The sequence below is a fragment of the Meriones unguiculatus genome, chromosome 17 (genome assembly GCF_030254825.1).
Source record: "Meriones unguiculatus strain TT.TT164.6M chromosome 17, Bangor_MerUng_6.1, whole genome shotgun sequence".
Classification (NCBI taxonomy): Eukaryota; Metazoa; Chordata; class Mammalia; order Rodentia; family Muridae; genus Meriones; species Meriones unguiculatus.
The window spans coordinates 94328533-94353890 of record NC_083364.1 but is presented as its reverse complement, the minus strand read 5'-3'; the positions used below and the strand labels follow the sequence as shown (position 1 = coordinate 94353890).

The 25358-nt window shown below is 50.0% G+C and overlaps 1 protein-coding gene across 1 annotated transcript in view; it reads left to right on the top strand.

Annotated features, from left to right (window-relative positions):
- The first annotated feature begins 2074 nt into the window (after window positions 1–2074).
- Window positions 2075–25358, top strand: part of Rcan1 (regulator of calcineurin 1) — a 79453-nt gene continuing 56169 nt past the window's right edge. Inside the window, exon 1 of the mRNA XM_021628781.2 lies at window positions 2075–2373. Coding sequence (XP_021484456.1) covers window positions 2131–2373 — 243 coding nt within the window. The 5' untranslated portion in view covers window positions 2075–2130. The remainder of the gene's footprint in view (window positions 2374–25358) is intronic.

Here is a 25358-nt window from a genome sequence, read left to right as displayed (position 1 = left end):
CGCTCTCTCTCTCTCTGCTTGGCTGCTCAGGGAGGATGAGGCAGACATGTTCTTCATTCACACCTTAGCAGAGACCAGCAGCACTCTGAAGCTAATTACAGATCGCTTTGTCCTTGCCACTTGCCTGAGTTTGTGCCTGACTCTCCTGCCTCAGAGCCACCACAGGAAGCTAGCAGTGATGGCATGCTTGCCCACATCTTGGGTTTCTGTCTCCGTGGTGTGTTATGTCCCCTCACATTCTTTGCCCACTAGGCCTACTCTGTGTGCTACAAATGGCTTAGAGTAAGCAAGCCATGAAACAGTGCTCTGACCCAAGGATGAAAACAACAGACCCACCCAGCAACTGTTTGGCTGGGTGTTGTTTTTCCAAAACTGGGCTTCACTGGCTTTGTTACCCTCTTCAGAACGTTTGGCCGGGGCTGGCCGGAGGGTTTGATTCTGTGATGTCATCCTCTCTGTTGAACTTCATCTAATCCCACATGGCCTTTATCACATTCTATTCTGAAACCACTGGCTATGTTGAGACAGCGCATGCTATAAGATTTACCCTTTAGAGCACAATAGAGCACTTTTCCCAATATACAAGGACTCAGGCAGACATCACCACAATCAGTTTTACTTGTTCATCATTCCTCAATATATATATATATGTGTGTGTGTGTGTGTGTGTGTGTGTGTGTGTGTATGACTCATCTGCAGTCATTCCCTGCTTCCTTCCCATCAGCCCCTGGCAACCACCGAGCTATTATTCTTTGTTTCTGCATATTTGCCTAATTTCATATACATGGAATATATGACATTTTGTGAGTGGTGTCTTTCATGGGCATCATGTCTCCAAGGTCCACCATAGGGGTGACAATGTCTGTCGTTATAGAAACAGAAAATCCCAAATCGTTTGATTTTACCAATGAAGACTCAGAAGCCAGATGCTGGGGTGAAAACCTACTAGGTTGTCCTACTCGATACAGTGGTTTGAATGAGGAGTGTCCTCTGTGGGCTCAGGCATTTGAACAGTTGGTCCCTGGATGGCACTGTCTGGGGAAGGTTTAGGAAGTTTGGCTTTACTGGAGGAAGTGTGGTCACCGGGCTTTGATACTATATAGCCTCACTTTATTTCTAGTTCACTGTCCCTTGTGAATGAAACAAGATCTCTCGGCTTCCTGTTCCGGCTACCATGCCTGTTTTACTTACTGCCATGCTCTTCCCACCACAATGGACACAATCTCTCTGGAACCCTATATCAAACTCTTAATAAACTGTTTTATAAGTTGCCGGGTCATGGTGTTTTATAACAGTGACAGAACACTGAATTGATACACACAGTGATTTTTTTTAAGACACCAAAGCAGAAAGGAAAGTTTTTAGAGTAAAAAGAGTTGGTCAGCAGGATGGGGGCAAGGGCAATGGGAGTCAGATGAGAGCAAAATACAGTATCTGTGTATACACGCACATATATGATATATGCGTGAAAATATTCTGTTGAAACCCATTATTTTGTGTTAAATTATCTAAGCATTGGACAGTGATATAATGACGATAAGTTGAAGTATAAACGTAAGCCCCTATCATGGTGCTGCTCAAACCTTATTTGTGACTCCGTGGTAATATACAACACTAAGTATCTCGGAACACAACATCTAACTAGATTTCGTTCAAGTCTTCCAAAGTTGGCTGATGTGTTTTCAATCATCGCTGCGTGGGCACCGCGGAAGCGCTGCCTCCCGGATTACTGTCCCGTGGGCTAACACCGGACAAGTGTTCTTCAACAGGCACTGCCAGCTGTCAGAACAGCAGAACTGGCGAGAGGCCTCTGCCCCTAAAAAATATGGCCGCCCCGAGGCTTCAGGCTGAAGGCGGTGGAATGGGTATCACGTGACAAAATTCTGTCATATTATTGGTCTAGTTTACGAGAAGGGCGGGACTTAATGACCCGAGTGGACCGACCTTAAAGGGACCGCTCCTGCGCTCCGCAGGATCTGCGGTTGGAGGCCGGCAGACGCGGGCTGGCGGCCCCTCCCGCGCAGGGCGGAGGCGAGCTGGGCGGGCGCTGGCAGGCGTCGTCCGGGCGCCGCGGTGACCCCGAGAGGGTGAAGCGCGGAGCCCAGGCGAGCGGGGGAGTGAGCGCCGGGCATGGAGGACGGCGTGGCGGGGTCGCGGTTCGGGAAGGTGGCGGAGGCGGTCGAGGCGCGGGCGCCCCACCGGGTGACTCTGCGGCCCTTCGCGCCCTTCTCTGCGGCTGCCGAGGCGGACGAGGGCGGCGGCGACTGGAGCTTCATCGACTGCGAGATGGAGGAGGTGGATCTGCAAGACCTGCCGAGCGCCACCATCGCCTGCCATCTGGACCCGCGCGTTTTCGTGGACGGCCTGTACCGGGTGAGGGCAGAGGGCGGACACTTGTTGCGGGGCGCAGCCGGGGCGGGGACGGGCCGCAGCCGTGCATTAGGGGTCGCTGGCTCTGGGGGGCGGGCTTCCTTCTGCACCGCCTACGTGGTCCAGGACGCGTTCTGCAGGGTCACTGAAGATTTGACATCAGTTCCTTCTCCCCACTGCCGTGGTTACTTACTTATACCTTCCCCCTCTCCTTCCCACGGTGTCAAAATTATGTGGGTTTGGGCGGGGAAGGAACAACTCCCAACGTACTGAGCGTCCCTGATGGTGATGTGTCGCCGCTGTAAGGAACTAAATATCCCACAGGCTTACGAAAAGGTTCCCTCTCCGCCAGCACCGTTCAACCAAAACTGGCCAATCAACCGCAAGATAATGAGCAACCAGGATCCTCACCCAAACACTGGCTTTTCTTCCAATAGTGCAGATTGAGAATGCGGAGTGTAGTCCTATTTATGAACAGTGAGTCATGTCTGTTTCCTCCTTCCTCCCAATGAATGAGGTGAACCCCTCCGCTACTGAGTAAATGCAAAGCAGGGGCTAAACCCCCAGGGGCAAGGTACAGCTCCCCAGGCCACTTCGGGTGATAATTCTTCCTGGGGTCCAGCACTTGCTTGTTGTCCTGAAGGCAAAAATGCAATTTTAATCTCTGCTGTATCCTCAGACCCCAGAACAGCCCCACAACAGAATCTTCTAAATGTAGACATGAGTAGCTGCCCAAGGACAGAGCCTTAGACACTGCTGCTCCGAGATTTTTCCACAAAATTTATGAATTACCAAGCACCCAAGCAAGTGCAATCTCATGGTGAACTGATCTTGTTTTGGGGGAGCCTGAGATCCCTAAAAGAGGTTTGAAGTGCTGGCCAGAGGTTAGCCTGCGGAGAGAGACGAGGGGTCCCCTGCACTGTGACAACTGTTGCTCTGCACAGGATGTCCGGAAGCTTATACGGCCATTGTAAATCCTTTCTGAAAGTAAATGGGCATATAAATTATAAATAACCAAGACACAGCGGTGTTTCTCCTGGCATCGACCTTCAGCAGCAGCTCATTGACATATGGACCCAGCGCCAAGCGCTGAAAGCTTTGCTGACATGTTTGATTGAGGGAAAGAGAAAAGGTAAATCTCAGCTGGTGCAGAAGGCCACCAGGGAGGAGGAGGGCTCAGGGAGCAGAGCCCGAGGAAGGAAGGAGTTGGCTGCTGTGCGTCAAGTGAGCAGTGACCGTCTCTGAAAGGACCAGGGGGGTCTTGATGATGATTGACGCTGGCTTCCAGACTCCGTTTCAGGCTCAGAGGAAGGAGTGGTGAGTTTGCCAAGCTTGTTGTGTTTGCGGAGTGGGTCCTGGAGGGAGTCAGCTGGACACACCGTAGGAAAGAAGCTCAGCCGTTCCTCTGTGTGCTTGGTGGATTCTTGGCTCAAGAATCTGCTACTAAAGTCCATGCCCGGCAGAACTTCCTATGTGAAGCAGAGTGGTACTTGCACATATCAGATGCACATCCTCCCGTGTGCTTTAACTCATCTCTAGGCTGGTATGATACCAAGAGGTTGTAAATGCTGCACGTTTATCATGTTACACTGGCTTTTATCATAAGGACAAGAAGGAAGGGGGTGTGCCTATTCTTGCTGGTGCAGTTTTTCTTTATGAAAAAGAATTATTCTAAATTGCCCTAACCTGTACTTGTGGAATCTGAGGGTATAGAAGAGATAGGTACAATAAAGAATGTAAAACTGAAACAGTAGTGACAGGTAGCAAGCCGAGTGACAGGCAGCCAGGTCCTTACAGGGCTGGTCCTTAGAGGGCTGCACACTGGCGTCTCAGGGTGTTTGACTGAATTGCTGGCTGACTGGATTGGCCTCCGAAGTTCCACAGGGAGGTGTCCAGACCCGTAGCCACGAGCAGCAGCTGGAAGCTAGGTCCGGGAGAGGAGGCAGTATGGCAGTGTGCATGGAGTCTCCTGGCTGGTGTGGAGCTGTGGTGCTAAAGCTCACATACAGGGAAGGAGCCCGGACTCGGCGTCCCAGGTCCAAGGAGGCCCAAGCCAGATCCTTGGGTATGACCCACCTTCCAGGGTCCAGAGAAGGGCTCTGGGGCCATTGTGGGTGCAGAGCCACTCAGTGGGGAGTCAGACTGAGTGAGTGGCCTAGATCGGCCCCTGCAGAGGCTGATGGGCTCTTTGGAGAGAATTTTGTGTCTGCGAAAGGAATAGCAGTGGTGATGTCCCGACACCAGGGTGAACTAGGTAAAGGCCGGAAGGACATCGTGTGTGTGTGTGTGTGTGTGTGTGTTGAAGGGAGTGTGCAGGGGTCTGAAGAGCAAACGGGGGGTGGGGAGTCCTCAGAGGACTGGCCTCAGGTCTCCTTCTGACTTCAAGGTTGGGTGAGATATGTCCCATAGGGAAGGAAGGCAGGTGGACAGGAGAGGAAGCAGGGAGGGAGGCCAGGCAGGGACAGGCTGTGGTCATTGCCAGGGATGCTGGAAAGGAGCTTCCTGCAGAGGGGTGATACTGAGGAAGGCAGACACTGCCTCTGGCTGATCCTCTACTCCTCCACCTTAAGGTCTGGAGTTTCAGAACGGGGAAGGGGTGTTATGCTCTATGGATTGCCAGTTCATGAGTCCTGTAGATTTACAGTGATGCAGGCATCATCAGCCCACTGGACTAAGGATACAGAGTCCCGGGGACCAAAAGCCCTGCGCAGGAAGCCAGCCTATCAAAACTGCCAGTAGGAGGCAGGCCAGTAGGAGGCATTCCTGCAAGCTGATTGTTTCCCAATTAGCTAGAACCATACCTCTGAGTTGGAAAGTGTGGCTTTGGGGTTTCCACCTGCCACCTATGGGTCACCTTTGGATGTAAACTAAAAATGTTTACTTCAGGTTGGTTATGTCTACCCTGGAATGGGCAGGTTACTGACTACAGAGCTGATGGGAACCCCAAGAGCTGGTGGCCCCCTTTCTTAGCACCTGGTGGAGTAAGAAAAACAGAGAAAAACTCATTCCATATGGCTCTCCTGATCCCATAACCTTAGTCTTAAAGGAAAAGAAGAACCTGACCTGTCTATTCATTTGTTTGATAATTTCAGAAATACATACATATATGTGTGTGTATAATATGTATCTGTATGTAATACATATATGAGATTTGCTTTTAGTAGAATGTTAATATGATAATTAAAGGTCTACATAAAAACTATCGTTATTATTGTAAAAATAATCTTACTAGAGAAATTCCTACTGTTAATTGAAACCTTAATTAAAATAAGGTTGTTTTCTATGTGGGCAAATATTTGCCTGCCACACTCTGTTCTACTATGCCCCCTCTATGAACAGTTTTATTTAGAAAGCAAACCTGTGCTTTGAACCTGTGCTTTGGGCTGTTGGCACTGGTTAGTTGGTTCTTGTGCTTTGGGCTGTTGGCACTGGTTAGTTGGTTCCTGTGCTTTGGGCTGTTGGCACTGGTTAGTTGGTTCCCTTTGCTCAGTTGTCACCAAGCTAACAGGCAGTTTCAGAGTTCCCATGTGCCCCGGGGAATTTTAATTCAGAATATGGCTGCTCTGGCAAGAGATCCCATCCAAAGACCTTCTAGGTCTGTGTGATCCGGCTGGAATATAAACACGCCTTTAATCCAGGAGGCAGAAGCAAGCAGATCTGAGTTCAAGGCCAGCCTGTTATGGAGTAAGTTTCAGGTAAGAAAAGCTTAGGTCCAGGCATGGTGGTACAAGCCTTTAATCCCAAACAATGAAGGTAAAGTTAGTCTGTAGAAGGAAGCACCCATGTTTGAAAGTGATGTCTAACTGAGTGGCAGAAAAAGAGAAGATTTGACAGAATAGGATATACCTAACTCTCACGAGAAGGGAAGCTACTTAGGGGGGGAAATACAGAGAGAGAGGAGGCTGTTTTACCGGGAGAGTCTTACAGAGAGTGGTTGAGAGAGCAAGTTAGACACAGGTGAAGAGAGAACAAGCCAGATTGCTGGAGTTTGTGGCCAAGCAGAGCAATTCAGAGGCCGAGAGAGAAGCCAGATTGAATAAGTCAGCTGAGAGAGGAGTTTGAACCAGAACAGCTTTGAGTTGATCCAGCCAGCCCGGAGCTCAGAAAGAACAAGACAGGATGAGATTATAAAGCAGTAAGTCTCAGAGGCTGAAGATGCTCTAGACCCAGCTTAGATTGTACCAAGACTGAAGCTCCCAGGACTAGGCCTAGGTTAGTAGGCAGAGGCAGTAAGCCTCCAGACAACAGCTGAAACAGGTGAATGAAAGTTTCTTCTACAGCCTTCTATGAGGCAGAGCTCCAGGCAGTAGTGGGACGCATGCCTGCCTTGATTGTCTCAGACAGGGTTGTGTATTTGGAGGGTAGCACTTCACCCAAAGGCCGTGGCCGGGAATCAGATAGAATATACTCGTTTCTCCTGAACACACATTTCTTTAAAGAATGATTATGATTCACGATAGCCTTTCCTATAATTTCCTTTTAATAACATGTATTCTGATCTACAAAAAAAGGACCTTAAGCAAGGATCCTAAATTCCTTACATAGAGCCCTTTCCTAAGCAGTGAGATTCCAACGGTACCTGCACCTTGGAATCTGTTTTTAAAAATAGTGTTCGTGAAAAAGAAAAAGAGAGCAAGGAAGAGGGAGAGGAAAATGGATATGCATGTGAGGTCAGGACAACTTTTGGGAACCCGTTCTTTCTTTCCACCTTGTTTTTGAAGCAGGATCTCTCCTTTTTCATAGGCTCTGCAGACTGTAGGCCAATTAGCCGAGAGCCTCTGTGTGCTTCTTTGCAAGGGGCCTGGGGTTAGATGGGAGCCACTGCTTCAGGTTTCTTAGCGTGGGTCTGGGAATCAGGCTAGCATGTAGCAAGCATTTACCTCCTGAGACACCTTGCCCCGCCTTTCCCAGCCCCCTGAAATCCCAAGGGAAGGTTGAGACATCTTCTTGTCCTTTGGTACCAATTCCATTCTCAGGTGTGGAGTGGCCTGCGGGTGGTCCTCTCAGTGAAGACTGAGAAAGCAATGCCTCCTGCTCAGCTAGACGGGTTTGCTCAGTGTGGTGGAGCGAAGCAGGAGGATTGTCATTTGTTTGAAATCTGGGCTGAGGAGAAAGTTGTAGTCCAGCCTAAGTGAAACCCTGTGGGGAGAAGGAAAGAGGTAATACATAATTGAAAAAGAGCAAGAACAATTGGTCCCACACTAAGCGGATCTCCAGCTTGCCTGTGCCTTGATTTCTTCTAGTCCGAAATTTTGTGGACTCGGGTTTCCCTTTTCTTGCCAGTTTGTGTGGCTTTGAAGCCTAAGCAGGATTATTGGCTCTCAGTGGGAGGGCCTGCGCCTCAGTTTACTGTAAAGATGGGACACCTTCCTTCCTTTTGTCAGGTCCCCAAGGGTGGACTGTGGATTTGTAGGCAAGTCTCCACTCAGTGGACCGCTGGAATGCTTTGGGGATCTGGAGTGGCCCAGCCAGTGTCCACAGCTTCCCCTCCGAGACTGAGCATTCTTGGTCCTGTTTCCACCTGCTTCCATCCCAGGCTGCACCGTGTAGGTTGCTGAGAATATGGCCTCCTTGCTGGAGGGGAAGAGTTGGGTGGGCCCAGGCCATTTTTACTTCTCAGCCTGTTGTGGGGGCAAGGCATGTGTTTTCTCAGACTTACTTACATCATGGGTGACATGGTCCGTGGTTTGGAGTCAGGTGTGCTGGGTTCAGTTTGTTTGGACAAAGTTGGAATGCAGTGTTATCCTGTAAAAACCCACATTAAATAGGTGCAAGGTTTGGCTTAGAATTTACCCACTGTTTCTTTGATTTTAGAATTTCTGGCCGCTAGCTCAATGAGATGATTTTTATAGCACTTTGTTTTCCTTTTTAAATTTTTAGTCTCTCCTCCTCCCTGACAAGTCAGTCCACCGCAGAGCCTTCTCTCTGGCACTCTCCATAGCCTATCACTACAGACTCTTCAAGCCTCAGGACAGTTACATAAGGTGACAGAAAAATAGGCTTCGTGATAGAGCAAGAGGCTCCTGCGTTTATATTTCAGGCTGTGCCCTTTGCGTCTGTATTTCTCTTCTTTTAACAACTATGACCAGAAACCCAATGTATTCTTGAGTACAAGTCAGTGAGGGGCAGCTTTGCTTAGCTCTGTGAATGTTTTGCTCTGGGCATTGGTTTCTCTCTCTCTCTCTCCCTCCCTCTCTCTCTCTCTCTCTCTCTCTCTCTCTCTCTCTCTCTCTCAGTGTGTGTGTTGGAAAGACCCCTGCGTTATTTATGTGTGGTACAGTTATTAGGATCCATTTTTACAGCTGGGGCAGTTCCAGCCTTCTGAGATCCAATGCTGCTGTGAGAGGCCAATTTTCCCTTTGTAAATACTGATGACCATTACAACGTGAGGTAGTGAGACAAGGAGTGACTCTGTTGTGCTCTGGAAGCAGCAGCAGGCCTACACTGGAGTCCCAGATAGGTTCTAACACCCGTGCAGGAACGGGTCAGGGTAGAGGTGCTTACAGTGGGGGGTGGGGAGGGGGCAGGAAACAGGCTTCTCTCTCCCATGTTCCTTTAAGAGGGTGTGGCCTAGATCTAGGGTGGGTCTCCCACCTCAGATAATCCAACCACTCAAAGTCCCTGGCAGGCATGCCCAGCTCCTGGGGTTTTAGTTAATTCCAGATGCAGGAAAGCTGATAATATGATTCGCTGTCACTGAATCTCTTGGAGAAAAAGATACATGGAAAGGTAGGACCAGGGGACTATCAGAGCTGGAGCATCAGTGTGGTAAGGCTGGGCTTCCTGTTGTCTAAAATTCAGCCTCTAGAAATCCTGGTGTGGCCTGTCCTCCAGGAGGCAGAGTAGCCTGGTGGTTAAATGCATAATGGGCCTCCTTTCTGTCACATTCACTCAGCCTGTGCCTGTGAAATGGGCTTGCTGACAGTAGCCACGGATAAATAAGAATGGTTAATGTGGACCTAGCAAAGGGACAGTGTGAGTTACTGCTCTGTAACAAACTGACCTAACACTTCAGGCAACCAGCAGAGCATTGACCCCTAAGCAAAGGTGATAGTTATGGATGACACGCTGGTATTGAGGGACGGGTCACCAGGACCAGAGACAGACACGTAGCGGTGCTGCAGTGAGACCCTGTTGCCCTGCTTACTTTCTTTTAGACAGGCCTCAGGAAGAACACAGTGGCCTTGAACTCAGTAAATAACTGATTCTCCTGCCTCCACCTCCCCAGTGCTGGGGTTGGAGGTGTGCAAACCCTGTTGGGTTGTTGGCTTTTTTTGTTGCTTGTTTTGTTTTGTTTTCTTTTTTTCCATATAAACCTTTTAGGCTTCTGTGAAGCTGCTAATGTTTAGCCGTGTTTACTAAAACAGGCTGGCACTCAATGTGTAGACCATTTGCTTGCCATGCTCAAGGCTCTAAGTTCAAGCCCCAGCACAGGAAAAAAAAAGATATTTAAGGTTTCCTTGACTTTGTTTTTTCTTTTGAGGTTCAACTCATAAAGAATGCACTTTCAGCCTCCTCAACTCACAGAAACTGCCCTGTTGGGGCGCCTGTAGCTACACTGTGGAGTGTCTGAGAATCCAAAGCTGTTATGGGATTTCTGAAAGGAGTGAGGAAGCTGAACCTGCCATGGCCATGGCACTCTGAACACAGCTGATCTCAGGATGAGCAGGGTCAGGCCTGGTTAACTGAACCCTCCCTGGCGTGGGGAGGCCCAGTACTTTTCCTCTCATTGCTAATTTTGACAGGCGAGCTATGAAAGTCCCACCACAGTCGTAGTTAACCCAGTAGAGAGAGGTATTTGAGGTTGACCTGGATTTGGAATTAGAAGACAAAAATGTTATTTAATTTGGAGAGCTAATTTTGGAGTTTTTCCCACTCAAGATTGTCAGTAGCTTTCCTTACTTTATCATGGCATTAGCCTGCTTGGGTGCCTTCCCAGAAGCCGCAGCTTCAGCTCAGGTGGCTTCAGTGCCTTGCTTTCCTCCCAGCTCAGGGCTCCCTGTCTGGGATCAGGGTGAAGGTTCTCTCCTTAGCCTGCAGGTGGCACCTTCTTACTGTGTCCTCAGAGGGTCTTTCCTGGGTGTGTGGAGACAGGGAACTCTTCCCTGGCTTCTTATCAGGGCCTGTAGGGACATAAAGGCCTCACCATTGGACCATGGAGGAATTACTTTCTCAGAGACCTTATTATCTACCAGTCTCGCCACACTGCTATTAGGGCTTCCGCCTGGGAGTTTGGTAGAAGGTAGAAGGGGCGGGAATAGTGCCTAATTACCAACTTTTGCATTTCTGGTTAATCTTTGTAACAAGTGCCTCATTAATACCCATTTGTGTGAACCCTGGTTTCCCTTTCTGAGAACCTTGTGAAATAGGTACTGTTGGCGTCATCCCTGTTGCTCATACTTGCTTCAGGATCTCAAATCCCAGGTCATGTGGCTGGAATCATTGGTCCCGCCTCCCACACAGCAGAAGTCCTTGCAGCTCACCCTATGACAGGGATAGTGATGCACACGGAGGTTCCGCACTGCATCCCCATCTCACTGAAATGTTCTCGAAGGCTTTTGTACACAGGGTGCAGATCAACAGGTTACACCCCCTAAGCTGTGTCTGTGCTTTGAACAGATGTTGGGTAATCCTGGTGGGTCAGGCCCACTGGCAGCCTTTCTGCTCGTCGACTCTCTAAGAAGACTAGTGCATGGACACCGGACCGGGCAGACGTGGGTCCAGCCTCTCACCCATCCTTGGTCGTCGAAAGACCACCGAGGCGCACTGAAAGTCTGGCAAAGTTGGTTGAAGAAGGCTCGCTGTCCCATGTCTTTCACATCACAGGTCCAAGGGAGGACGTAAGATTAGTTCTGCATATCATTCGGGCCGTGGAAACAATTTGTGTTACTCAGCCTACTCTCCTTTGTCTACTTTTTGTCCACAGGTAAGACCAGTCTCTGAGGCCATTCCTAGCTCCAGAAGCATGGTGTACTATTCTCCCTGAGGCACCAAGGCCCCTTCCCCCACTCCATCCCTGCTCTCCAAACCCACAGTTCTAATCAGGTTTTCCCCAAGCCAAATTTGCACAAGATAAGCTGTCTCCAGTGTAATCTAGCTGTCCTCTGTCCAGGTCCTCCAGTCTTCTATCCGTCCCTCCCCCAAGTCTCACACCGTTCAGGACTCTCAGACACTTAGGCTTTATGGCTTTAGTTGATTTTAGAAATGCATATAAAATTAATCTGATGATCTTGCACCAGCGAGGATTTAAATGACCCACTGGTCATTAAATGGTCCAGCCACCATCTGAAGATTCACCAAAACACTAGAGTGACATTTGTCTAAAGTCTGACAACAGAGTTTTCCAAATGTCGCAGCAGGTTTACCTTACTGAGAGGGCAGCTGGTAGCTGTCCATACCTGGTTTATGCTTACTCTCCAGGGAATTCGTTCTCCTTTCTCTTCCTCCCTTTCTCCTCCTTCCTCCTCCTCCTTTGAGATGAAGTCTCATTGTGTTGGAGGTCAACACAGTGAGTTGGAGGCCAGACTGGCTCCAACTCTTGACCTCAGATGACTCTTGCTGCTTCAGCCTCCTGAGGAGCTAAGACTCCAAATGTGTGCCATGGCTCTGGGTTGGGGATGTTTTCAGTAACACACCTTTCCAGCCTTAGGATTTGCTGGTAAAGTACAAAATTAGTAATTCCAGAAGCTAACTGTTGGTACATCGGTTTAGCACTGTATTACTTGTGTATGAGATTCACCCTTTCCAGGCTTTCTTATAACCTTCTAAGGGAGATACTGGTATTTGCTCATTTTCTAGACAAAAGTGACTTCTCTTTACAAAATTAACAAGCATCATGGGTTCTCATAGCCCCCAGAGGCTTGATTCTGGGACTTTCAAAGCCTATGGGATGAAGGGACGTGTGAACCTCACCTTGCATTTCTCTTGAGACCCAGTTGGGTGTTGGTATCAACTCTGGAGTGGTCACGGGATGTGGGCAGACTGGAGCTGGACCCATCAGTTCTGGGTCCAGGAGAGACTTCTATATCCCAGTCTCTGTAAATGAGCTGAGAGGACACAGCCGCAGGGAGTCCGAAGATTGCACCGGTGCTGTTCACTGATCACCACCAGGGGGCAGTAACTTCCTCTGTGTTCTCATGGACCTACCAGTTGACTTAAGGCTGTTCAGGCATGCTTTTCCCTAAGGGATAGGAGGAGCATTCCTGCCCAGAGCTGCAAAGACAAGCTTGTAATCTCAAAGGGGAGAGATGTTATCCCATCTCCTAAGAGAAACCAGGCCATAGGAAGCCGCCTCCTGCTGCTGCCTTCCCTGCTGGGGTCATTTGGGCTACTGTCTGGACTGGAAAATAGAAGAGCAAAGTTTGCCTGAAGAGAAGCCATAATGGAGTATGCTCCAGCTATGTCCTGCACACGTTTATAAGCTTACTTTCTGAAAACTCTGATTTAGTACAATGTATGTATGTGTGTATACTGTGATCCAGGTAGTCAGAATAAATCACTAGGCATAATAGGGCACTTGCCTGACAGGGGCAGGGCCGTAGGTCCATGCCAGTACCGTGACCACCACAGTAAAATAGCAGAGAAATACTCACTTGTGAACACAGTGCACCGTTTCAGACCCATGAGGGCATTCTGAGCAGTATCCTGTATTAGGTTCCTAACGATTACTTTAAAAAGGGAACACTTATGCCCACAGATAGGCACCTGGGCGGTGTGCTTAGACTTGCTCCCTCCCCTAGAACAATCTCCAGAATTTCCACTGCCCAGACTGTGCTGTGACATCATTCTGGGCTGGGGCTGGGATTCTGGGAGGCCCAGGTGACCTTTAGCTTCCTTCATGCTTCCTGACCTGTGAGTCTCAGGTAGGCAGTGTCGGCTGTCTATAGAACTCGGGTCCTAAATCAGGCCGCCACCAGATTTCATCGCTGGGCTGCCCTGCACACCTGCAGAGGCCTGGAAAGCAATCCAGGGCATTTGTGGAGGCCTGTAGTTTGTAGGCTGGGTGAGTCAAGATGGAGCAGTCGTGTGGAGTAGGTGGGCTGGGGCAGAGGCCCTGTGGTAGGCAGTGAGCGCTGCCCTGAGTACTGGGGAAGCTGGGCAAAGGGCAGAACCATCCTGTGGCTTGGATGAAGCTGCAGCTGCTCGGGATGGCGCTGGGATCCCAAGCAGCCCCTCAGAGAGTCTCAGCTGAAGTGTGTGGGCCCAGCAGTGGCTAAGGCAGCATTTCAGAGAGGCTCACCCTGGATCTGAGAGAGCCATGGGTTGGTGTGTGGGTTGTGTGCTCACTGGGGTGCTGTGGGAGTGAGAGCATCATGGTACCATCTGTCGTGGCATTGAAGGTGGGAGCCACTTAGACACTGATCCAGTCTCTGTGCATCTCTGGTGATGGCTTCGATGTGGTTCCACAGAGGGCCACCACTGGGTGTCTGTCTCCTCATGCCTTTTCTGGTTTGGTTGTCCTCCCCTCCTTTGTTCCCCGTGCTAATTAATCAGTGGCAGGATCTGCCACGTGGGAGCATCTTGCTGCATAGTCTTAACCCGGCTGATCCTCGTGAGAGCAGAAATATGAGAAAGATGTCCATAACTACAAGCATGCTTACCCATGAGCCCCTTCCTCAGCACCTCTCAAGGTCCACAGCATGTGGAAAGCAAGAGGCTGAGGCGGTGAGACAAGTCAGCCTGAGTTCTGAGCTGCCAGCTGCTGCCTGTGTCACCTCTGGGGAGTAACTGCTCTGTGACCGTCTCCTAGGGTTACCGAGGGTGAAACAGAACAGAGCAGAAAACACAGAACAATGCCAGATGCACAGCAGATGTGTGGCATGGATTAAACTTTTACTGTAATAATTATCAAAATGCAAAGAGCCAGGTGGTGCTGGCACACACCTGTAGTCCCAGCACTCAGGAGGCAGACATCTCTGTGTCAAGAGGCAGGATCCCTGTGAGTTCGAGGCCATCCTGGTCTACAGAGTGATTCCAGGACAGCCAGGGCTACACAGAGAAGCTCATCTTGAAAAACCAAAAGGAAAAAAAAAAAAAAAAAAACTAAGATGACTGGGTCCGCTGTTTGCAGGCAATTAATTGGGTTCTTTGTTTTGGATTGGTTTTGGTGTTTTCTTTTTGTGGAGCAGTGGGAGTAAAACCACCATAAGAATGAAAGCTGTCACTCTTTCCCCTTAGATAAGGTTCCATTATGTAGCCAAAGCTAGCCTGGAACTTGCTACTTAGACCAAGCTGGCCCTGAGCTCACAGGTGTCTGCCTGCCTCTGCCTCCTGAGAGCTAGGGTTAAAAACTGCCCCCCTCCCCACACACACAGCAAGTCTAGCATTTAAAGTCTAGTAAATGGTAACCTAGGTCTGCCTGCAGCTCTAAGGGAGTGTGTGAGACCTACATGCTTCTAAACACCCAGAATAGTAGCAAGATGCACAGTCTAAAATGTCTCGTCACTTACTGGGAAGTACCTAGAGTAAGCTGCAGTTCGGGAACTTTGCTTAAAGTCTGTTTAATGTGAACTGAGCTTTGTCGGAACGGAAGCATGTTTTTAGGAAATAGGTGCAGAGAACACAGTGTCTACACAGACCCCATGAATCATATGTCAGTCAGCATGCCAGAGAGCAAGTCTCAGGGTCCCCAGCACAATTCAGAAACAAATCTCCTAATTTAAAAAAAAAAAAAAATTGCTGAAGCTTTGTGGAGGGTTTTTGTTTTTCTTTCTCCCTCTTTGCTCTTTTCTTCCTCTTCAGCCCTTTCCTCTCCTCTACCTTCCTTTCCCTCTCTCTAGGAGACTAACATCTCTTCAGAACATTCCCTCTGCTTTATCTCCTCTCCGTGCCAGGCCCTGATGGAAGGCAGCTGGGTATCCTTCAGCCTGTCTGGTCCCTGGAGGGCCAAAGCAGCTGTGACCCTTTTATCTCTGAATGCTGTCCTGCTTTGATGCGGCTGTTCTGGGGAAGGCGACTCCATCAGGGCATGGTGGCTTCATAATGCCCAAGGCCCCTGCTGCGCTTTTAATTGAATGAGCCAGTCTCTCAAAATCCAGTCTTGCCCCTGCAGCACTGTGCTACCTAACAGCCAGGCCCTAGTCAGTACTGCAAGATGCCTGTGTCACACGGGTGCCTGGAGGGGCTGAGGAGGGGAGGGAGGGATGGCCTTTATTTAGCGTAGCATGATCTGCATTCAGTTCTTAAGGTCTCCCATGATGCTCCCGTCTCCTGGAATCCAGAGAGACGGCTACACTCAGTTGAGCAGCTCCCCGCCAGCCGAGTTAGCTCTGCACCGTGCTGGCTGCAGAGCTGATTGGTAGGGTTAGGGTAGGGAGAGCCCAGCCAACCCCACTGTGTGCTAAGTGCCAGCCATAGATTATTACATTTGTTTAGATCGGCGGTGGCGTCTGGCTGGCTCTCATAGGTGTTTAAGATAAGTGCAGGTGCAGTGTACTGAGACTGTTTGGCTGCCCGAGGTTCCACTGTGACATGAGTTTAGGCTTGCCCCTCCCCCCACTGAAGAGCAGTTAGCTGCTTTGGGAACATTTTTCACACTGCAGTGTTGTACTTGGCATCTGCCCACACATCTCTGTTTGTGTGTGTGCACACATTTCTTAGGCAGGATGTATGGATGACTGTTTGCTCTCCACCATGTTACCGTATGGCTGCGTTTACCCTGCCACCAGCCTGTGGAATCCTGTCCCCTGTCATTTCAGGCCTCTGACAGGTGGGAAAGAGCAGCTCCTTGTCTTACGTACAAGGTTCTTGATTAGGAACAGGGTCACCCGTCTTAACAGGCCCATAGGTCATTTAGCGCTTGGTCTCTAAATTGCTTACGTCGGCTACTGTTTTTCTGGTGTGTTCTTGGCCTGTGACTAAGAACTGGTACTTATCTTGCAGGTGTCTTGGTAGTTGGCCCTCTGACTCACTGGCTACAAAGCCTCACAACGTGTTCCTTTCGTGTAGGGTTCAGATGCAGACATCACCCCGCCATCGCGTACGCCTGGAGTGTTTTCTTCTAGTGCTTCCCATCCCGGGTGTCTGCTTTTCTACAGTAGGAAGGGGTTAGCTGCCTCTGACTCGCTCCCGTGCTGCCGACTAGGCAGGCCCCTTGCACATTGGCATTTACACACGCTTGTATCTGAGCCCTTGTTGAGGCCGTTTTGTATCGGAGCCAGCTTTGTACCGATGTTGTGACTGTGGACTACCGATGATAGACTGATTATCTCCTGTTCCCTCTGTGTCACTTGTTCATCCTTCTGCCACTTACATAAACTTAACTGTTAAGTAAGAGCTGGGGGGTAATGGTGCTTGCCACCAAGCCAGGACGCACATGGTAGAAGGACATTGTGCAGGACATTGCTGCACATTGCACACACACACACCTATATACATCCATGTACACAATAACCAAATAGTGTAACAAAAATAAAGTGGGAACTGACCACCTCAATTTTACTTTCCCATAAAGGAAGTTTCTGTTTCTGTCTTGACTCTGTAACCCAGCCCTTGAACCAAAGCCTCCTGCTAATCTGAGAACCCCTGACTTGCTTGGGACAAGCTTTTGTGTGTTTTCAGACTTTGGAGCATTTCTGCACATACTGTATCTTGTGGGCGGGTCTCCAGTGTAAACACAAGAGTCATTCATATGTTATATACATTATTGTACATGTGGCCCAAGGGTAGCAGTACAGGGCACTTTTACTGTGTCTGTGTTTCCACGTCAGCCCTTCACTCCACACAGAAGTCTCCGCCTGTGCCATGTCCACCTTCAAAAAGCTTTGGCTGAGGGGCTCTCAGGGTTCTGGACCTCGTGCTCTCGGCCTGTGGGTGACATTTAGAAGCGTAATCACACGCCTGCAAAGGTGACTCTGACACCGTTGTCTGTGACGTATGTGTTTTGGTCTCCTGTGTAAGCCGTACCTCAGCATTAGATGGTGGTTGTGGCAGGGTGACGCCCTGCTCTCCGGAAGCAGGCTAATGTTCGCCCGTTGACTGAAACCGTGGAACGCCATGTGGTGGTCCAACTTACCCATCCTGCTCTGGTGACTACTGTCCTGCTTTAGACCTGCCACAGGCTGAAAATACCTCTGGGTTCCTCCCTAGTTTGGTTTAAAGGCTTCCCTTAGGAGGGGCCTTCAGAAGTGTCCTAAGAATGGTCTGTGAACTAGAGTCCCCTGTAGACTTGGCTGCCCAGTGACACTCTGCACACAGATAGCAAGGGTACGTGCCTGTGCCATCTGGGGCAGTAACCATGAGCCAGGAATGCCTCCTAGAGTTGAAATGCGGCAGTAGGGACTAGTGAGCCAGACTTACAGTTTTATAAAGCTTTGAATCACTTTAATTTGAATTGCCACACTGCACTGGGCCACTGTAGCTGGTGCTTCCGAGAGGAACTGAATTTTTAGTTTTAAAACTTGTTCGATTTCATTGCAATTGACACACATCACCCAGGGAGGCTGGGCCCCAAATCACACAGCATATTCATGATTACCCATCCTGGAAATCTAGGATGGGTAGATTCTCTCTCCCTCTTAGTCATGAGACCCCCCTACTCTGTGTCTGGCCCCACTTTCCTCCCCTCTTTTCCACCTCCACTCTATAAATGCTAACCCCAACCCCTGTGTTTGCACACCCGTAAACATGACGGTCAATCCCTCCAGCCGTGCTGACAACTTCACTGAGGCTGGGTTGGCCCAGGTGTTCATGCAAGGATCCACTTTCTGGCTAAGGCCACCTCACTCTTGTCCTGAGATAAGGCTGCCGAGCAGATTTCCCTGCCTGTGGCTCAGGCTCTGTGTCCTGAGGCCCCTGCTCTGGCTCCAGTGGAAATCTGCCTCCTGGACCCTTCTGCTCTGAATCTACTAGTGCATCTATGGCAGAAGGCGTTGGCGAGAACTCGGGCCTCCATGAGTCCACGGAGATAGAGGAAAGAGAGGAAAGCCAGGCATGGCGGTGCATGCTTGCCATCTTAGCTCTCCAGGAGCTAGAGTGGGGAGGGAGGGGAGCTAGAGGCCACTCTGGGCTGCCAAAAACTGAAGGGACTTCAGCTGAGCCTCCTCAGGGACGAAGATGCCAGGGCCTCGCCCACACATCCCCCTTCCCCTTCTGCTCTCCATCGGGCAGAAGCACAGTGAGCAACCTTGGGGACAGCTTAGCCTTTCCTGGAGGAGAGGGAGGGCCACCTCGGGTCTGAAGGTTGGAGAGGGGAGCAGTGCTGTCTGCAGGGGTCTCACTGAGTCAGTTGCCCCTAATAGTGGGCTGTGGGGACCCTGGCCTGCCACTGTAGGGCAGGGAATGTTTTAGATGTAAAATGTCCCCAAAGGAGCATGTGTTAAAGCCTGGGCTAGTATGATGAATTCATTGTTTGGTGCGTCTGTTGTTTGTTTTAAGGTGGAGGCTAGGTGGAAGAAATGTGCCCTGAGAGAGATGAAACTTGTCCCTGGCTCCTGATGTAAAGCCCCTTCCTCCCACTCTCCCTTCCTCCTTCATACCCTCTCTGCCCCTTCTTCCCGTCCCTGGCCTTCCATCACTGTGCCCAGGATGCACCAGGACCTGAACCTCTGAACCCTTGGGCCAACATAAATCTCTCCTGCTTCCTTCAAGTTTGTGGTCTCAGGTATTTCACTCAGTGATGGAAACTAACACATTGTTCCTCCTTGCAGCCAGCAGAGCCTGCGTGATGTCCTGTCTGTGGCCAGTTAAGAAATCAGGTCCTTGGGGTGACAGGGACCCTGTCTCCTGGGAGCCTGAGCAAACTCATCCTCATCCTCCCTTTCTCAGCACCGGCTTCTGCAGAGGCTTGGGTAGCAGCAGCCACCTGCAGACAGGGCATCAGTGCTGAAGACGCGAGCTGTCCTCACGCTCAGCTGCACAGGCGCTGCAGAAGGGTCACACGCAGCTGGGTTGGATTCCTCGGCAGCTGTTGTGCTGTTTTGTTTTCATGATGAGGGAAAAGCCTTGAGGCGCATGAGAGCTTCAACGCTGAGTTATTTTTCCTTCCTCTTGGATGACCCTTTTTGTTTCCTGTCTCCCAGCACATCCAAGTTTTTCTCAGTTCTGCGGGTAGAGCAGTCTAGGTCTCTAGAGGAAGAAACACTTGTTTGGTAGTACACAGCCAAGCAGAGGGGCAGATACGAGCCCCAGTCGCCTTATTCCGGGGCCCATGTTCTTACCATCCCTTCTGCCAGGCTACCCTGGTCTGCACTGAGAATCCCAGGATCCCTGGGCACCTGTATGTCCTAATGAGGACGCTGCAGCCTGGGGAGTTGGCCACAGACCAGCATCTACGCCACATTTGGCAGCCTCCACCACCGTCCACTTCCAGTCCCTCGCACTGTGTCCTGCTCCATGCCTTCTGTGATGGTCAGGGTTGGCTGTCAACGTGTGGGATCTAGAGTCAGCAGGGTGGTGGCTCTCTGGGCATGCCTGTGGGTGGTCATCCTGATTGCGTTAACTGAGGTGGGAAGCCCCGCATACTGTGGGCAGCTGCATCCCCTGCTGGGGTCCTGGACTGGGCAAGTGGAGACAGGATGCTGAGCAGCAGCCATGTTTATCATTTCCTGCTTCTAGCTGTAGATGTGACATCAGCTGCTGTCACCGTGACCTCCCCACCATGTTGCCTGTACCTGGAACTGTGAGTCATAAAAAATACTTTCTCCCTTAAGTTGCTGTTGTCAGTATCTTATCATAGCAATAAGAAAGTAAGACACTCCCATATTACACGTTAGGGACCCACAGGCTCCGAAGGGGCGGCCGCTCCCTCTGCTCCCACAGAACACTTTTCCTCTGATTGTAAGATTGTTCTCTTCCCATGTGTTTGCTTGAGGTTTCTGTTGCCTATTCTGAGAGGCAGTTCAGAGGCTTCATCTGTTCAGCTTCTTGTTTTTTATTTTAGGAGGTCCACTTTGTAATTCAAGTGCCAGGAGAGACATCCCTCTAAAATTGTCAGTCTGTGGAGAATATCTCTGCCCCCTTTCTGTTTTACAGCAGCTCAGAATATACTCACTTGAACAGCTCAGAATATACTCACTTGCCCACAGTGCTGAATAAAATGTAGGAGCATGCTTCATCCGTCCCCTTCTTTCCAATTCCAGAATTTAAAAGTGAGTGAACACTAGCCCTATTTACTGTGGAATTCTGGGTCTGGCTGGGTCATTGGTCACCCTGGAACATACTCCATTCCTCTGGCCGAAGCCTCCATCTTGAGGGCAGATGGACTCTGGCTCAGCAACCCCAGGCAGTTCCCATCTGTTCCCTGAGCGTAGACCCCTCCTCTGGAGGCAGTGTGTTACTTTCTCCCTGCAGCAGTGGGCCTGGCAGCAGAACCATCCGCTGGTCCTGTAATGTAAGAGGTCTCCTACAGAGACTTCACTGCTCCAGGACGTAGGCTCTGTCAGTCCAGGTTGTGGAGTGCCACTGTTAGTGATGGGGAGAGCGGCAGATGGATTAGCCTTGCCTATCAGGCTAACTCTCCAGAAAGGACACTGAGACCCAGGATGGCCCAGCCAGGTACTACTAGCTGTGTTGAGGGAGTCATACGGGGACATACTGACCTGGCAGTTACAGGCACTGTCAACAGGTGGCCATTGGGGGAGGGCCAGCTGGTATTAAGCCAAAACACCGGAACTTGTCAGTGCCTGGCATTTTTACAGGAAGTGTGAGTGTGCCCTGCTGCGCCTCCCTCTGACTAGATTTCTCAGGGATCATCCTGTAATGGGCTCTTGGGACCTAGCAAGGTGGAGACCGTCAGGAACGTAGGCAGATACGTATTCTGCAGATACGTAGCGGGCGAGGTTGGAGCTCAGGCCAAGGGAAGGGCGCTTGTTCAGTGTTATGAACACTGGCGAGCAGCACAGCAGCCCGTGGAACCAGGGACTAATTGTGGGACTGCCGCTTTGCCTGGCTGAGAAGCCACGCGTCAGCACGTGCACTTGAAGCATTCATGAGGATGTACATGAGTAAGATTCTAATGCCGCAGATTGGACCTAAGGGACCTGAATATCTGAGAGTTTGGATCCTGGAGCCATTTCCTCGCAGATACGAAAGAGGATTCATGGGACAGATTGTTCTAGTCCCTTTGTAACCTTCCTTCAGAGGCCCTGCACTCAGGGAAGGACCAGCCACATGCCAGGCTCTGCTAGGACGCAATAGTGAAGCTCAGCAGCTTGGAGCAGGGCCTGGGAAGGTGTCAGCTCAGCTGCATGCTAGGATAGTCGACAAAATGCAGAGACAGCCCTCACTCACTGAGGTGCAGTCAGGGCGAGCAGTTTCCGTCTCTGCCTGGCTTGTGTTCTCTTCTGCCTCAGAGTGCACGGGACTCTTAGCCGTGCGTTCACTAACCCATCCAGCAGATGTTTGTGCATTCATTCTGGCAGCAAGTCCACTCACAAAACAAAGCCAAGTGTGTGCTCACGGAATGTGCGCTTCCACGAGACTCAGATGCTAGTGTAGAATATATTAGTTACATGGCCATGAGGAAGGTACGCGAGCAGCTAACTCTTAAATCTGAGGGATATGAAGAGCCAAGAAGAGGAAGTGATTGGCCCCAAGGCCACTGGCCAGACAATCACAGTGTGTTCACACAGGTGTGAACCAGCTGTGGTGCCAGTGTGAGCACAAGGCAGTAAACACAAGGCCGTGTGCAAGATGAAAGAAACTAAATAGTCTACACTTTGGTTCAGGTTCTCCAGGAAACAGACCCCACAGAGCTGATACAGGGAGACAGAGGTCGAGATGCCCTGCAAAGCTATGGCTGCTGTGACGATGGGGGCCGAGAAGTCTCACCTGCTACCAGCAGGGGTGGTGTGATTAACAAGCCTCTGAAGGCCTGAGAACTGGCTAGCCATGGCAACATAGTGTGAGGACCGACCGGCAGGCGAGATCTCCTGTGTGGAGAGAAGCCATGATTTGAATGTGCTTTTTCCCTTTCTGCTCTGCCAGCATTTGCTTTGTGTAGTCTTGAAGCTATAGATTCATTAGGTTCCTACGAACTTAGAAATGGTAAAAATAACTCTTGGTTTTCATTATTAAACTTGCCTCTGTCAAGTCAGCTTTCTGTTACTATAACAAAATACCTGAAATACTCAACTTGTAGGAAGAAAGGTTCAAAACGGAGGTGGGGTGGATTCTGTGAGGAGGGGCTGGGAGAAGAGGGAGGGGAAGCTGCTGTCAGGTTTTAGCTGTTCGGGAGGGTGCTAGATGGCAGTATGGGGAGTGCGCAGTAGAGCAGACCCATTCAGCTCTGGCCAGGAAGCAGCTGTAAGGAAGAAGACGAGGCCCAGCTCCAGCAGGTCCCCTCCTTCTGAGAGTTCCATGTTGCCAGTGGAGCCACACCCAGGGCCAGGCCTGTGACATGCAGCCTTTGTTGGGCATAGAAGATCCAGGCTGTGGCACCTCTTCTTTGCTAACAGTGCCTGGCTCTGAGCCTGCCTATACCACAGGAGCACGCTGTCCCAGGCTCCTGGGACTGTCGGCTGCCTGTCACTCTTGCCCGGTACTCCTTTTCTGTTTGTTCCATGTGGTCCGTGTGGACCTCCTTTACGTGAACATTTTGGAAACTGCCTTTTCCCCACCTGCAGTAGCTTGGCTGTTAAGGTGTCATGTCTTTGTGTGGCTCCTTACAGATGTGCCGTGATCCAATGCGATGTGTATGCACACAGAGTGCCATTGACATTTCGTTAGCTTCTCTAGCTAGTGAATGACTCTGAAAAAGCATGTCAAATTTGTGGGATTTTGTTTCTTTGTATAAAGAGGAGAGCCTGCAAAGGCCTTATAGGGAGGTTGATATAAATAATCACCAGAGTGAGTTTTAAAAAAAAAATGTGTGTTTGTGTGTGTTTCGGTTTTCCAGACAGGGTTTCTCTGTGTAGCCTTGGCTATCCTGGACTTCATATGTAGTCATATGTCCTAGACTTCAAACTCACAGAGATCTGCCTGCCTCCCTGAGTGCTGGGATTACAGGCATGAGCCCCCACACCCAGCTACTGGTTTTCTGTTTTTAAAAAGTACTTTAGACAAGAAAAGCCTCTAAATTACTCAATGAGAGTGTATATGGTTTGTATAAAGTCTGCCGACATAGCTCAGTGTAATCCTCCTTTGGTACTTACTTGGTTTTGGTCCCCAGCTCGTTAGTTCTCTGAGATGAAGCTGTTCGGGACCCTGGTGCTCTCTGAAGTCTAGTAGCAAGGCAAGTGTGATACATGGGCTGCCCAGGGCCAGCAGGTATGGAGAGCATGTGTGGTCATTGTGCAGGCTGCCCAGGGCCAGCAGGTACAGGCTTCTTCACTGTCTGGAGACAACTAGCTGCTAAAGTAAGCAGGTGACCCAGCATTCAAAGGAGTGATGGTCTTTGGGTATTTTTCTCCTTTGGCTGACATCCTCTGCATCCTTGGTAATTTCCCCCACACCCCTAATTATACCCTCACCTAGCAATTTGATGGAAACCTTAATAGGTGCTAACATCAACAGGACTGAACTCCGCAACAGAGCATGGCTCTCCACAGCAGTCAGCAATGGCTGAAGAATGAGTCGCAACAGAACACTGGTGCCAGAGGGACATGTCTGAGGCATCATCTGTAAGAGCAAAGTACGAGTCTTGCTCTCACAGGCACTGTGTTAACCATTTGAGTGCTGGCTTTTCCGGAGTCAGTCAGCATACCCAGAAAGAAAGATTCTGGTGCTGGAAGCTGAAGTTTCCTCTTCATTTTTTTTTTTTTTTTGAAGGTTTTTGGTGGATCACAGGAAATGAGGCAGTAGGGGAGTGCTAACATAACTGAGCTCCTGGGTATTAACTGGGCCAGGGAAAATTATCTTGGAGATAGCTTAAGTACGTGCTGAGACGTCTACCTCTAAAGTTTGGCAGAAGGTTTGAACTCAATAAATTGCTGCATCATGACAGAGTGCCCTGGGGCCTTCCAGTGTCTTTGCAAGCTGTCTTAGACCAGCTTCGTCCTTAGGGATCAGATAGGGGCTGCAGCAAGCCATGCCAGCCACCAGGAGGCTGTCCCGAGGTAGCCGAGGTGTACACTGAAGCTCTTGGTTAGACTTGATTATTATGATTACCAAGACCCATGAACCTTGCTTCTGTGTGTGTGTGTGTGTATGTGTATGTGTGTAAAGCAGGAAGGAATACTTTGTTAAATGGACAGGCTCAGTTCTCTGCAGTGGCTGCTCTGGCCATGTGGTCTCTAAATCATAGTTAATTTATCAGCCTGTGGACATAAAAGAATGCCAGAAGCTAGTGGCTTGAACAACAGGATTTCCCCTTTATTTTGGAGGCTGGAAGTCTTTGAGATCAAAGCATCAGCAGTTGCTTCCTGTTGAGGTCTGTGCACACACAGTTTCTAGTGTGTCCCAGCCTTCCCATCTTGCGGAGACGACAGGCTTAATTCAGGCCCATTTTATGGCCCTGTTTTAACTTGACTTTGTACAGGTCTGTCCACAGCCCTGGCGGTGAGGTTCAGTGCTGAGTTGGAAGCTGTGTAATAGCCACTCATATCATTGCTCTAACAAAATACCCAGCAGACACAACTTTATGGATGAGGGTTTATGCTGGCTCATAGTTTAGGGGACAGATCCACATAGCAGGGTGGGCTGTTCTGTAGAAACATGTGACAATGGCTCCTCAGGTCTGAGCAGGTCACAGAGCAGAAGGCTCCTGCTGGAATGAGAAATGGCTGCTGCCCCTAAGGCCCACCGTCCACGCACAGGTTCTAGCTAGGCCTCCTGTCCCACAACCTCCCCAAACAGTGATGGCAGCTGTGGGTGTTCAAACAGGAGACCTGTGGGTGATCTTTCACAAGGCAAGCTGCACCTGGGGACAGGGGCATGTGGATTCACCTCAACTGTGATGGTGACCTGAGCTTCCCAGGGGCACAGTCAGAACACCTGTAGGACTTTCGTGGCAAACAGTATTATTTCTGAAATAAAGAGCAGGTGGTTCTTTCTTGAATGCACTGAAAAATCACCCGTGTCCACACAGCTGGTCCTTGGCTTCCCTCTCCACA